The sequence below is a fragment of the Pavona decussata genome, unplaced genomic scaffold (genome assembly GCF_977016875.1).
Source record: "Pavona decussata unplaced genomic scaffold, jaPavDecu1.1 SCAFFOLD_602, whole genome shotgun sequence".
NCBI lineage: Eukaryota > Metazoa > Cnidaria > Anthozoa > Scleractinia > Agariciidae > Pavona > Pavona decussata.
The window spans coordinates 5734636-5747298 of record NW_028145860.1 but is presented as its reverse complement, the minus strand read 5'-3'; the positions used below and the strand labels follow the sequence as shown (position 1 = coordinate 5747298).

General features: G+C 41.5%; 1 protein-coding gene and 1 pseudogene across 2 annotated transcripts; both read right to left on the bottom strand.

Annotated features, from left to right (window-relative positions):
* Positions 1-887: 887 nt before the first annotated feature.
* Positions 888-5311, bottom strand: LOC146449645 (2-acylglycerol O-acyltransferase 3-like). Its single transcript, XM_085101458.1, has 4 exons — positions 4816-5311; positions 3440-3662; positions 2641-2837; positions 888-1638 (listed from the first exon to the last, which is right to left on the bottom strand). Exons 1-4 carry the CDS (start codon positions 5243-5245, stop codon positions 1484-1486), a joined length of 1005 nt encoding a protein of 334 aa, XP_084957584.1. The 5' UTR covers positions 5246-5311; the 3' UTR covers positions 888-1483.
* Positions 5312-6914: 1603 nt separating this feature from the next.
* On the bottom strand, positions 6915-11759 carry LOC146449644 (2-acylglycerol O-acyltransferase 2-A-like; annotated as a pseudogene). Its single transcript, XR_014860616.1, has 4 exons — positions 11252-11759; positions 10346-10565; positions 8945-9141; positions 6915-8232 (listed from the first exon to the last, which is right to left on the bottom strand). The product of XR_014860616.1 is annotated as a 2-acylglycerol O-acyltransferase 2-A-like (transcript).
* Between the last annotated feature and the right edge of the window lie 904 nt (positions 11760-12663).

The window sequence follows — 12663 nt, the reverse complement described above, 5'->3', positions numbered from 1 at the left end:
AGGAACTCGTCCTTTATTTTTAAATTTGCGTTGGTGAAAGTGTGACTTGGTTTTTCAAAGTGTTTATAAAATGGCTAACATGGTCGCTTTAATTCAACTATTCTCACCAAACTGGAGATGAAATGAGAAACGTTTAAAATAAATTGAAATAGATGTTAATGATCATGACTTCAATTGCAATAAATACATGTTGTTCATAATAATTGTTTTCTTTATAAAAGCGAAGAATTTACTTAGGTTTAAAGGGTGCTATAAATGCACTATATTTTAACAAGGACAATTTTTCTGTAGTATTGAAAAGGAACTCAAACTCTTAGAAATCGAAAAGAATTAACAGTTTAGTGTTTTAGGGAATTGATAATCTTTACGTGTGAATTACTCGTCGAAATGAATGTTTATTTAGCCGTTCTTGTAAGGTGGAATATTATTTAGATCGAGCGCAACTCGTTAGCGTAGAGGGGAAGTTCCGATCGTTATTCCGTTGTGAACGAAAGCTGTTTAAATACAGGTTCTTAGATTTCCCGTTCTAATGGACTTTTGGTAAACATGGTTTTCATCCAAGAAGTAGCAATGTTTGCACAGTTCCAGCGCCATTTCCTATGACCAACTCGTAGTGTTATCAGTTGTCCCACTTCCAGTTTCATTATCCTTTTTAAGACAAGATTTTTTTAAAGTAACGATTTTGTTATTTACTCTAGTATAAAACTTATTTTAGTTGAAAGACTTGATAATCCTATTAGCATACTCTGAGCATATAAAAGCAAGCTTGTACATTGTACAACTTTGAATTATCAGAATTGCCCCGATAGTCCGTACCGCGCTACACTGAGTTAATATAGGAGTTGATGTGTTTGTGAGAAAAACCGAAGATTTAACAAGTTGAAGAGTTCCAGTTTTGCTGAAGATTTATTTCTGATTCGCTTCCGCGGACTAGTTACAACGACCCTGTACTTGGCATCCCGTAAAAAGTGCCACGCAGCAAGTTAAATAGCACTCCCAAGCTCTTTAACCCAGCTGTATAGTTTACCTTCACGCATCGCCCGCACATTTCGACGACTACTAATAATCGTTTGGATAACCAAGAATCTCTTGTTACAACCAGTCTTATGTAGACCAGTTTCATTTTAGCCTGCGCGGCAGGCGCTAGAAAGGAGAAGGGAGAAGGGAAAGCGTGGCACGTCGCGAGGGATAGGAAAAAAAATGGTAAACAATGGGCTTGCTGCAGGCACTTCCTTTCCTCTTTCCCTCGCGCGTTGCGCGCGCGCCCAATTCTCCATCTCCCTTTCCCTTTCTAGCGCCTGCCACGGAAGCTACTGTAGTTTCATGTAAACCACGCAAAATGACGATTTGCCCATTCCAAAAATGTTTGGCTTGGGTTTGAATACCGGTGGTGTGGGACTTCAATCGAAGAACAGTAATATCAGTTTGTTTCAGTTTTATTGTGGGAAGGGGGACGTTTGTCTATAGGGAGGGGAGGGGGCGATCACTGAATAACAAGCTCAACATCCCTTGGCACTCCACATGAATCCCGCTGATTTTCAAACAACTCCTTCAGTTTCTCTTTATATTTAGAGTGCAATTCATCAATTTGTTCCTTGCTTGGGTTTTGCACTTTTTCCACCGGAATAGGAGATCCAACTGAAAGGAAAAACGGTTTATAAGAAATATGGGTCGAAACTACAAAAACGAACTCTTCTCGGATGTGAATATTTTGGGAAGGGGATGGGGTGGTATTACTGAAAGAAATTTTTTTCAGTTAATTTCTTACGAACGTTAAAGGTTTTCCTAGGAAGCACGTCCCCTTGACGGCTACAGATAGTGTCTAGTGCACCCAACGGTTCAGTTCGGTGGATACCTGTTCGGATGTCTTTGATCATCTCAGAAAAACGGATTTAGTGGTAAAAGAAAATCTACAATTTTTATCGGCAAAACATGTCTTTAAGAGCGGCTGCCTGTAAGAATCGAGAACTGCATTTCAGCGACCACTTGGTCGAATTTCTGATATTTCGGCTGAAGATATCCTTGGATTAACTATTTTCGAAAATCATATTTTAAAGTTCCAAGGTATTTTATTTTTTGAGAAAATTGCAAGAGTTTGAAATGCGGCCTAGGTGCGGTCACAGGCCGATGAAAACCGCGAAAATTTAGGTCAAAGGACCAAGCCCCGTTCAGTGGTCGCTGAAATGCAGTTCTCGATTCTTACAGGCAGCCGCTCTTAAAAAGGCACTATACGATCTGCGAACACTGAAGGAGACAACATTTGCCCCTATACTGTGCCCGGCTTGTTCAACTGAGAGTCGTTTCACTACAGATTCTTTTTGACGCAAAGTCGTTGAGCCATATATCAATATATGGAACTTTTTAATACATCTGTTGTTCGTCTGGTATCAAGACGGGTATAAGACGCATTATCTGTCTAGACAAACTATCTTCCGTTGCGCGTCTTGAACGACTCACAAGGGAAGATTTTACGTCCAGACGAATAATGCGTCCTCTAGTATAAAATCGGCCAATGATGAAGGTAACTTAGCAGTACTTTCCCGCGTGCTGGTAATTATTTCCGCATATTTGATAAAATTAAATTTCAACCTTTTCTTCCTTTCATTCCTTTTTCAATTTCCCCCGGCCCTTGAAACTTACCCACCACAGTGATAGGCCGTGGATATGGCATTGTCCCAAAACGAGCAAATAGAACCTGCATGACTCCCCTCAAAAAAATTTTAGTCCACTTTTCCCATCTGGTGCGAACAGCTTTATAACTCTGTAGGAAGCTGATTTTTGGCTGTTTATTGAACACATCATTTTGTCCAAATCCAAACACAGGAACTAAAGGACACCTATAAGTGTAAATATAATAAAAAAGAAATTAAGAGCCTTTAATAGCAAAAAGGTGCGGCTTGCATGCATTCTAACTTATAATGTTGTGGCATTTTATGGGAATTAAAATCCACAATATTCCAAATACATTGTATAGGTAAACAGCAAAAAGACACCCATTTACAGTCTCAAATGCGAGTAACAAAGCCACTAGTCTTTGTTGCCAGTTGACGTCTTCCAGGGAAAAAGAAGAATGGGAACTAGAGTCACTAGAAGGTGTGTGAAAGGGGAAGAAACCTGGAAAAAATTCCTCCCAAAATTTGTTTTTACTTATTTAAAACTAAAACACAACTGTATCAGAGACTAGAAACCAAAAGGGTTATGTTGGGCAGCAATAAAACAGAAAGCCACCAAAATTGCAACAGATAGCTCTCTTGGGGTTGCATTGAAGATTTAGTTATCTTCGAAGGCTTCCCACCCGTCCCCCCAAGAAAGTCCTTTTATGCAAAGTGAGACTTTCAGACTGCGCCCCTGCACACCTCTGCTGATGTCCGTGATTACCCACAAAAATTTATTTGAAAAAAAAAAAAAAACAACAACAACAACAAAAGTCAACTGTTACCCAGTTTCCAAAGCCAGCTTAATGAAGCCTCTTCGTCTCTCTAAGGTGAGAACATAAGAGCCAGCTGGGTACATGGTAAGTACCTCTGAGGCACCTCCAACAACAATGGCAACAGAATGACCAGGACCCCTTTCAGTCAGCACAAACTTACAACTGTCACGATTGACATTTATGACCCCAAGAGCCATGACGATATCACGAAAGATTGGAGACCACCCCATAACTGCAATGAAACAAATCAGGATTGCATTACTTGCTGAACAAAATGTTATAATATTGTATGAATGCTGACTTTGTCAAGGAGACAGACTGCGAGCAATCTCTTTCTTCTCCTAACTCCTGTCATACGTGTGCCACGAGCAGCCGGAAACACGGGCGTGGAAGGAGAGAAGAAGAAGTACATTTCCCTCCATCTCTTCAATCTCTCCTCATTCACCTTTCTAATTTGCATAATTTTTCCGTTGCTTTGCGCGCTATCTGAGGAAAAAGGTAGGACTGCTCGCAGTCTATCAAGGAGATAAAAACTATTAGTGACAAGTACGAAATGTCTCCTTGCCTTATCACTTACCTTATCAAGGGAACAAAGGAAATAACCGAAATGGAAGATAAACTATCTTAATCCTATCTAAACTGGGCTTCTTTTGTTTCCTGGGCCGGATCGCAGCCCCCTCCGTCTCCATAACTTTCCAAATATAAAAGCTTTAACAACAACAAGCTGTTTTCAGCTTATACTCGGGCCATGTCTGACTGCTTGGTGCATAAGCTTACAATCTTTTGGCAGTGATAACCTCCAGCATGGTTAATTCCCCCAAATCGATAGATACAGAGATATAGTGAGGAAATAAGTAACCACCAGATAGAATTGCATTTCTTGCAGTCAGAATGAAATACAGGGAAAAACGACATTTGTCATGCACAAAAGACACTATAAAAATAGACACATAAACAGATTAAGTTTCTTCGCGTCGTTCATGTGACCTCAGGTCAAATGACTAAACATATTAAGACTTCATCTCGGAAATTCTTAATGACTACTTTAAATCATTTCTGTCCAAACCTGTAAATATCCAGACTTGAACAATGATGACAGAAAACGCTTGCAAAAGTTTGCATTTTAATACAATGCCTGTGAACAGTAACTACTACCACTAGTAATGATTATAATAATAGAAGCTTCTGCAGTTGTAAAGTTGATTATGATATGAATGGTACAGACAAGTCAATGCAAATCAAACACCAAAACCTTATTCTAGCCTCCCTCTCAGAAGCTCTTTTGGCTCGTCACGCAATGTTTTGAGCCAAAAAAGCGTCTGCAAGGGATGGGGTTGGGGGTGCCCTAGGGAGGGTGGGGTGGAGGCATGATTATATATACTCACATGAATGTACTCCTATATAAGGTACAATTCCCGGAAATCTTTTACTGAACTGTAAAGCTTCTGAACCAAAGCTTACAGCAAGTCCTTCTGGGATAAGACCGTGCGGATGATAACCAAATATGTAGTTCTTTGTTGGGTCTAGTTCGGCCGTCTTCACCAAGCTAACAGGATAGTAATCTCTCATGTATTTGAAGCAAATGTTGTTTCTCATACACTTGGCTCTTCTTCCTCCACGACTGAAAGTCTTAAGATCCACAAAATATACCCATGTTAAGTATATGACGCCAATCGGCCAAAGGAAGTAACGAGAAAATACGGCGTACACGATCAATGCTCCAAAGACGAACGCCGTTCCCGCTACCAGGATCCAGTAAAAGGCAAGAACGCTGGCACCTTGAAGAAAGCGTCGAGACATTGCGAACCTTGTCATGTTATGAAGAAAGTGAATATTTGTTTACCATAACGTTCGAATCACGATTGTGACAGAGTTTGCCGTTTCCCCGAGGGGGGGTGGGGTACTTGACCTGTATTTGGGTAAAGCCTGGGTGTTTGAAATTTAATAGGACGAAAATAACCTTTTAAGGTTAATAAGGTTATTTTGAGCCCCACCTCCCCCCCCCTCCCCCCCCCCCCCAGCATTTTTGGAAGTTAAAAAACAATGGGCCAAAAAACGTATAATTGTCATAATTAAAGCAAATAAATTAATGCGCATCTTGAACTCTGACGCTGCAAGTGCCTTTTCACAACCTTAAATAATTTGTTTACAACCTGTCAGTTTCCTTCGCTAACTGTTTGTTTTATATACTACACCAACAAAGGCACTCGTACCTTGTGAAAAACCAATCTCAAGCCGTGAAAGCTGTTGAAATGAACTACTTGTTTTTTATTGATAGCAATATAAATGCCTTTACTTAAATATCCCGGGGGGATACTTGACCCGTGTTTGGGTATAGGGGTGCCGTTGGGGGTTTGAAACCCTGACCCTGTTAAGGACGAAAATAACCTTAAATACCTCCCCTGTGTACGACAACGCCCTCTATTTTAAGACGCTATTTAGGACAAAGGACAACATCACGCTCTTTTTTTACGCAAGTAATTAAAGGCCCACCGTCACTTACCGGACGTCATGTTCCACGCATTGCAACGCGAACACCAATCACAACAGATAAAATAATACATTACCTAGAAGTGATGCAGGGAAGTGATGGCGGAAAATTCCAAAATTTCGCATTAACAGCGGTGAACCTTGTGTGGAAATCCTGGGTGGAAACTTAATTGACGTGAAGCATTGTTCACTTAAATATATACAGACAAACTTCTCTGATTTCGGATTGCCAAACACTCGACGACAATATTGCAACCATATCCTGTCTAGGACGGGTCACTCGCTTGAAATTATATACCCTTTCAGGGCAGAGGGGCCAAACACCATACCCTATCCAGCGGCAGGTCCCCGTATAGCCCATATAGGGGAGTACCCCACTCCGGGGAGGGGGGGGGGGGGGGTTCCGGTATTTTTTAGGAGAAATCTTTGGTTCTCAGGCTTTTTGGTCAGCGGGTAGCGCCAAGAGAGACTCTGGGGTACTGGTAGTTTATTACCGCAGGATTTCTGCAGTAAAACAATGGAAGCCGTTACGGAGCTAAAACAGAGCAGCCAATCAAAAAATTTAAATTTTTTCGAATTCTCCTGAATTCTCCAGAGTCTCTCCTGGCGCCCACCCGCTGACCAAAAAGGCCTGAGGACTCTTGGTAAGAGATTGGTTTTCGAGTTGATTGCACTCACCGATAATTTTTTGCCAAGTTTACTGTGTGGTCCACCGTTTAAGCGGCATGGCTACATCAACAAATCAATGTACGTTCGTTTTTACTAATACATGAACCATTGCCGTGAAAAGTGGGAAGTCTTCGTTTTCACGTCTTTGGGGTCTTTCTTGTCAAGTCACCCACGAATCACGTGGTTTTTAAGGTCGCAAGGGCGGTGCACGTGCGCGCATGCGCATGTGCGTGCTTCCAGCACGCAATTCCATAGTCTGACAAGACCGATGGATGCTAAAGAACAACAGGTTGAAATATCTACATTCCTTCAAAGTTGATGTGTTTTTATCGTTTATGCAGTCATATTTGTTGGATTAACTGGTGTTTATCCGATCGGAATTCTGTGTTTTCTGTACCTTCAACCCCAATTCTGGCCTCTTGTTGCGTTATATTTGACACGGATGCTCATGGACTGGAGGACACCAAAACGGGGTGGAAGAAAAATCGGAGTGGATTTCATAGGCAGCAAATTTCTGTTTAGATGTGCGAAAGATTATTATCCCATTTCTCTGGTGAAAACAGCTGATTCTCTCTCCCTCGAGCGTTGCGCGCATGCCTGATTCCCCTTCTCCCTTCCCCAGAGCGGAGCCCAGATAAGCCAGGTGCCAAGCACCAAATCTCTTGGTATTTACATAGACGAAAATTTGATTTGGAATGTTCACATCGAGAATCTATCTAAGAAGATTGCTTCTGGTATTGGGGCCTTGAAGCGCATTCGACCTTTTGTTCCTCATAGAACGCTGCGATTTATTTACAATTCACTGGCGAAACTTTATTTCGATTACTGTAACGTTGACTGGGGTAACTATAATAAAACTCTTGCCAATAAACGGCTCCAAACGCTACAAAACCGTGCTGCTAGAGTCGTGACCTCCGCTGCCTTTGACACCAGTACTGAATACCTTTTTCAAGTGTTGAATTGGAGAAAGCTTGAATGGGCTCGCTCCTGATTATCTTCGATCTAGATTTGTCGAACGTAGCACCATTACTGTCCATTGTCTTCGCAACACTGAAGATAAACTTGCTGTCCCCCTTCCCCGCACCAATTTTCTTAAAAACAGTTTCAGGTATGGTGGTGCGGTGTTATGGAACAGTTTACCAACTCACTTGCGACAGGCAGGATCTCTAGCATCTTTCCATGCTGGCTGCAGCGGCTTCTTTTAATGTGATTGCTTAATCAAACACGCCTCTCATGTAAAGCAGTTTACTTAATTTATTGTAGGTTTAGTTTATATATAGTTTATATTACGAATTTTGTAACAAGTATTTTTATAAGTAGTACCTAGTGTAACTGATGAGAATACCGTGGATAAATAAAGTTATTTGACTTTGACTTTGACTTCTAGCGCCTGCCACGCAACTGTGGGGAGGGGTCCGTTTGTCTATAGGGAGGGGAGGGGGCGATCACTTGTCATACAACTCACACTGTTGTCACAGTTCCTGTTAGCTACTGAATAACAAGTTCAACATCCCTTGGCACTCCACATGAATCCCGGTGATTTTCAAACAACTCCTTCAGTTTCTCTTTATATTTAGAGTGCAATTCATCAATTTGTTCCTTGCTTGGGTTTTGCACTTTTTCCACTGGGATAGGAGATCCAACTGAAAGGAAAAAAGGTTTATAAGAAATATGGTCGAAACTACAAAAACAAAGTCTTCTCGGATGTAAATATTTTGGGAAGGGGGTGAGGTGGTATTGCTGAAATAATTTTTTTTTCAGTTACTGAATTTCTTACGAACGTTAAAGGTTTTCCTAGGAAGCACGTCCCCTTGACGGCTACAGATAGTGTCTGGTGCACCCAACGGTTCACTTCGGTGGATACATCTTCGGATGTCCTTGATCACCACAGAAATTCTACAGTTTTCATCGACAAACATGTCTTTAAATGGGGACAATACGATCTGCGAACAAAGGAGACAACATTTGTCCCTATACTGTGCCCGGCTTGTTCAACTGAGAGTCGTTTCCCTACAGATTCCTTTTGATGCAAAGTCGTTGAGCAATAAATAGGACTTTTTAATCCATCTATTGTTCGTCTGGTTATGAGCCTCTAGTATAAAGACGGGGATAAGACGCATTATCCGTCAAGACGAACTATCTTCCGTTGTGCATCTTGAACGACTCACAACGGAAGATTGTACGTCCAGACGAATAATGCGTCCTCTAGCATAAAACTGAACGGCCAACGATGAAAGTAACTCAGCAGTACTTTCCCGCGTGTTGGTGATTATTTCCGATATTTTATCAAATTAAATTTCAACCTTTTTCTTTCCTTCATTCCTTTTTCAGTCTCCCTCGGCCCTTGAAACTTACCCACCACAGTGATAGGGCGTGGATACGGCATTATCCAAAACCGACCATACGGAACCTGCATGACTACCTTCAAGAAAATTTTTGTCCACTTCTCCCAGCTGGTGCGAACAGCTTTATAACTCTGTAGGAAGCTGATTTTTGGCTGTTTATTGAACACATCATTTTGTCCAAATCCAAACACAGGAACTAAAGGACACCTATAAATGTAAATATATAAATAAAAAGGGGATTCAGAGCCTTTAACATGTTTAAAAGTAAAATGGTGTAGCTTGTTTGCATTCTAACTTATAATGTTGTGGCCTTTTATGGGAATTTAAATCCACGATATTCTAAATACATTGTATAGGTAAACGGCACGAAGACACACCTCTACAGTTTCAAGTGCAAGTAACAAAGCCACTATTCTTTGTTGCCAGTTGACGTCTTCCAGGGAAAAGAAAGAATGGGAACTAGAAGGTGTGTGAAAGGGGAAGAAGCCTGGAAAAAATTCCTCCCAAAATTCGTTTTTCAGTTATGTAAAACTTAAACAAAACTGCATCGGTGACTAGAAAGCAAAAAGGTTATGTTGGGCAGCAGTAAAAAAAGAAAGCAACAAAATACAGCCGAACCTCCACTAACGGCCACCTCTCCACAACGGCCGCCTCTCTACAACGGCCACATTTTTTTGTCCCAGCGGACAGTCCTTACATTAGCTCTTGTTTAAACCTCTCTACAACGGCAACGGCCACTAAAGTGCGTCCCCAACTGCCAAAATAACCTCTCGACAACGGCCAATACAGTTCTTTTCTGTAAAAACCTTTTTTATAATCTGATGCAGTAATCGACATTTGTCTTCGGAACATTACGTTTCTGTATCCATTTTAATGATATACGTATTTTGACTGTGTTCCATTTATATGCTGCAGTAAGCATAAACTGTCTACAATAATATAGCGAATGTTGCGAACCTTCCTCATTTCGTCTTGTTAACATTTTGTTTCAAAACATTATTTACGATTTATTGTGTATTTTGTCTATATATATATATTATTTAAGATTGGATTGCCGTTATAGGCTACAGTAAGCATGAACTTGGCAAAATAAATATGTTGTACTTCCCGAATAAAAGGTGTCATATGACACCCCTACCTCCCCATAACGGCCACCTCTCCACAACGGCCACTTTCTTCTGTCCCCAAGGTGGCAATTGTAGAGAGGTTCAACTGTATGCAGCAGATAGCTCTCTTGGGGTTGCATTGAAAATTTAGTAATCTTTGCAAGCTTCCTACCCCTCCCCCCAGGAAAGTTCTTTTATGCAAAGTGAGATGTTCAGACTGCACCCCTGCATCCCTCTGCTGATGTCCATGATTGCCCACAAAAATTTATTTGAAAAAAAAAAAAAAAGAAAAAGTTAACTGTTACCCAGTTTCCAAAGCCAGCTTAATGAAGCCTCTTCGTCTCTCTAATGTAAGAACATAAGAGCCAGGGTACATGTTAAGTACCTCTGGGGAACCTCCAACAACAATGGCAACAGAATGACCAGGACCCCTTTCAGTCAGCACAAACTTACAACTGTCACGATTGACATTTATGACCCCAAGAGCCATGACGATATCACGAAAGATTGGAGACCACCCCATAACTGCAATGAAACAAATCAGGATAGCATTACTGGTTGAACAAATATTTTAATATTGTATGATTGCTGACTTTGTTAAGGAGATAGACTGTGAGCAATCTTTTTTTCTGTCCTAAGTTCTGTCATGCATGCGCCACGAGCTGCAAGAAATACAGGCGCAGAGGGAAAGAAGAAGTACTTTTTCCTCCCTCTCTCCAATCCCTCCTTGTTCACTTTTCCAATTTGTTTCACCGTTGCTTTGCGCATGATCTGTGGAAAAAGGTTAGACTGCTTGCAGTTTATCAAGGAGATTAAAAAAACCATAAGTGACCAGTATGAAATGTCTCCTTGCCTTATCACTTACCTTATCAAGGTAAATAATAACTGAAATGGAAGATAAACTGTCTTAACCCTTTCGACGTAGAAAGAATGCACTCCTAATAATATTGCATTTGGAGTCGAGATTGTGTGGGAAAATGAATGAGTGAGTGAGTGAGTGAGTGAGTGAGTGAATGGGTCTTGGGATACGTATCTGGCATTCCCTGCTTTTTTCAGGGATGGACATCACCAACTTGGCAAAGGAGAGAGAGCCTGGGATAGATCCAAGGATAGTGACACCTTATTCCAGCCGGGGGTGGGGTTGCGGGTGGGGTTGGGGGTTGGGGGTGCCCTAGGAAGGGTGGGGTGGAGGCATAATTACAACTACTCACATGAATGTGCACCAATGTAGGGCACAATTCCCGGAAATCGTTCACTGAACTGTAAAGCTTCTGAACCAAAGCTTACAGCAAGTCCTTCTGTGACAGCACCGTGCGGATGATAACCAAATATGTAGTTCTTTGTTGGGTCTAGTTCGGCCGTCTTAACCAAGCTAACAGGATAGTAATCTCTCATGTATTCGAAGCAAATGTTGTTTCTCATACACTTGGCTCTTCTTCCTCCACGACTGAAAGTCTTAAGATCCACAAAATATACCCAAGTATATGACGCCAATCGGCCAAAGGAAGTAACGAGAAAATACGGCGTACACGAGCAATGCTCCAAAGACGAACAACGTTCCCGCTGCCAGGATCCAGTAAAAAGCAAGAACGCTCGCACCTTGAAGAAAGCGTCGAAACATTGCGAACCTTGTTACGAAGAAAGTAAATACTTCAAATAGAAGAAAGATCCACGCAGTGAATACTTGTCCAACTTCAGTCGAGTCGGAACGTGATACAGTACTAGTAAATCGTGAGGCGAATCACGAATTCACGATGGTGACGGAGTTTGCGGTTTCCCGGGGGGGGTGTTTGGATATGGGGATGCCGCTGGAGGTTAGAAACCCTGACCCTGCTTGGGACGAAAATAACTACCTTCCCTGTGTAGAAAAACTCCCTATATTTTAAGACCCTATTTAGGACGCCCTATTTTGTTTTCTCTGATTGACATCGTTGTGCAGCATATTGAGTAATACTGGGTCAACGGAGAACTTTTCCCAGATTGGAGAGTTGGATAAATGTCCCAGACACACTCGCAGACAGTTGAAACCAGTGCCGATGCAGCCCCGTAGCAGGGGGAGGTGCAGGGGTGCTTTAGCCCCCCCCCCCCCCCCCCCCAGAATTTTTGTAAGTAAAAAACAATGGGCCAAAAATATAGTAATTAAAACAAATTAATGTGCATAATTAGTCTTGAACTCTGACGCTGCGAGTGCATTTTCACAACCTTCAATAATAATTTATTTGTTTACAACCTGTCAGTTTCCTTCGCTAACAGCCTAACAGTTGTTACTATATACTACAGCAACAAAGGCACTTCTAGATTGTGAAATCGAAATAGAAATCGAAATCAACCAATCTCAAGCCGTGAAAGTTGTTGAAATAAACAACTTGTTTTCTAACAATTTTATTTTGTTCGCGCGTTGTCGAAAGCCACACAAATTTCCGAGGGGCGACGGTTTCCGGTATTTTTCAGGAGCAACCTTTGTTGCTTTCTGTTTTCGAGTTGATTGCACTCACTGAGAATTTTTTGCCAAGTTTACTGTGTAATCCACGGTTTAGGCGGCGTGGCTACAACAACAAATCAATGCACGATCGCACGATCTTTTTGTTATTTACGTGACCCATTGCCGTGAAAAGTGGGGGTC

Bases quoted from the DNA above. Each gene is read 5' to 3' on its own strand.
- LOC146449645 (XM_085101458.1), bottom strand. From the start codon at position 5,245: ATGACAAGGTTCGCAATGTCTCGACGCTTTCTTCAAGGTGCCAGCGTT. The intron at 3,663-4,815 runs GTGAGTATATAT...GTTTCATTGCAG, and splicing joins TTATATAGGAGTACATTCAT to TTATGGGGTGGTCTCCAATC. The intron at 1,639-2,640 runs GTAAGTTTCAAG...TTTTCCTTTCAG, and splicing joins ACGGCCTATCACTGTGGTGG to TTGGATCTCCTATTCCGGTG.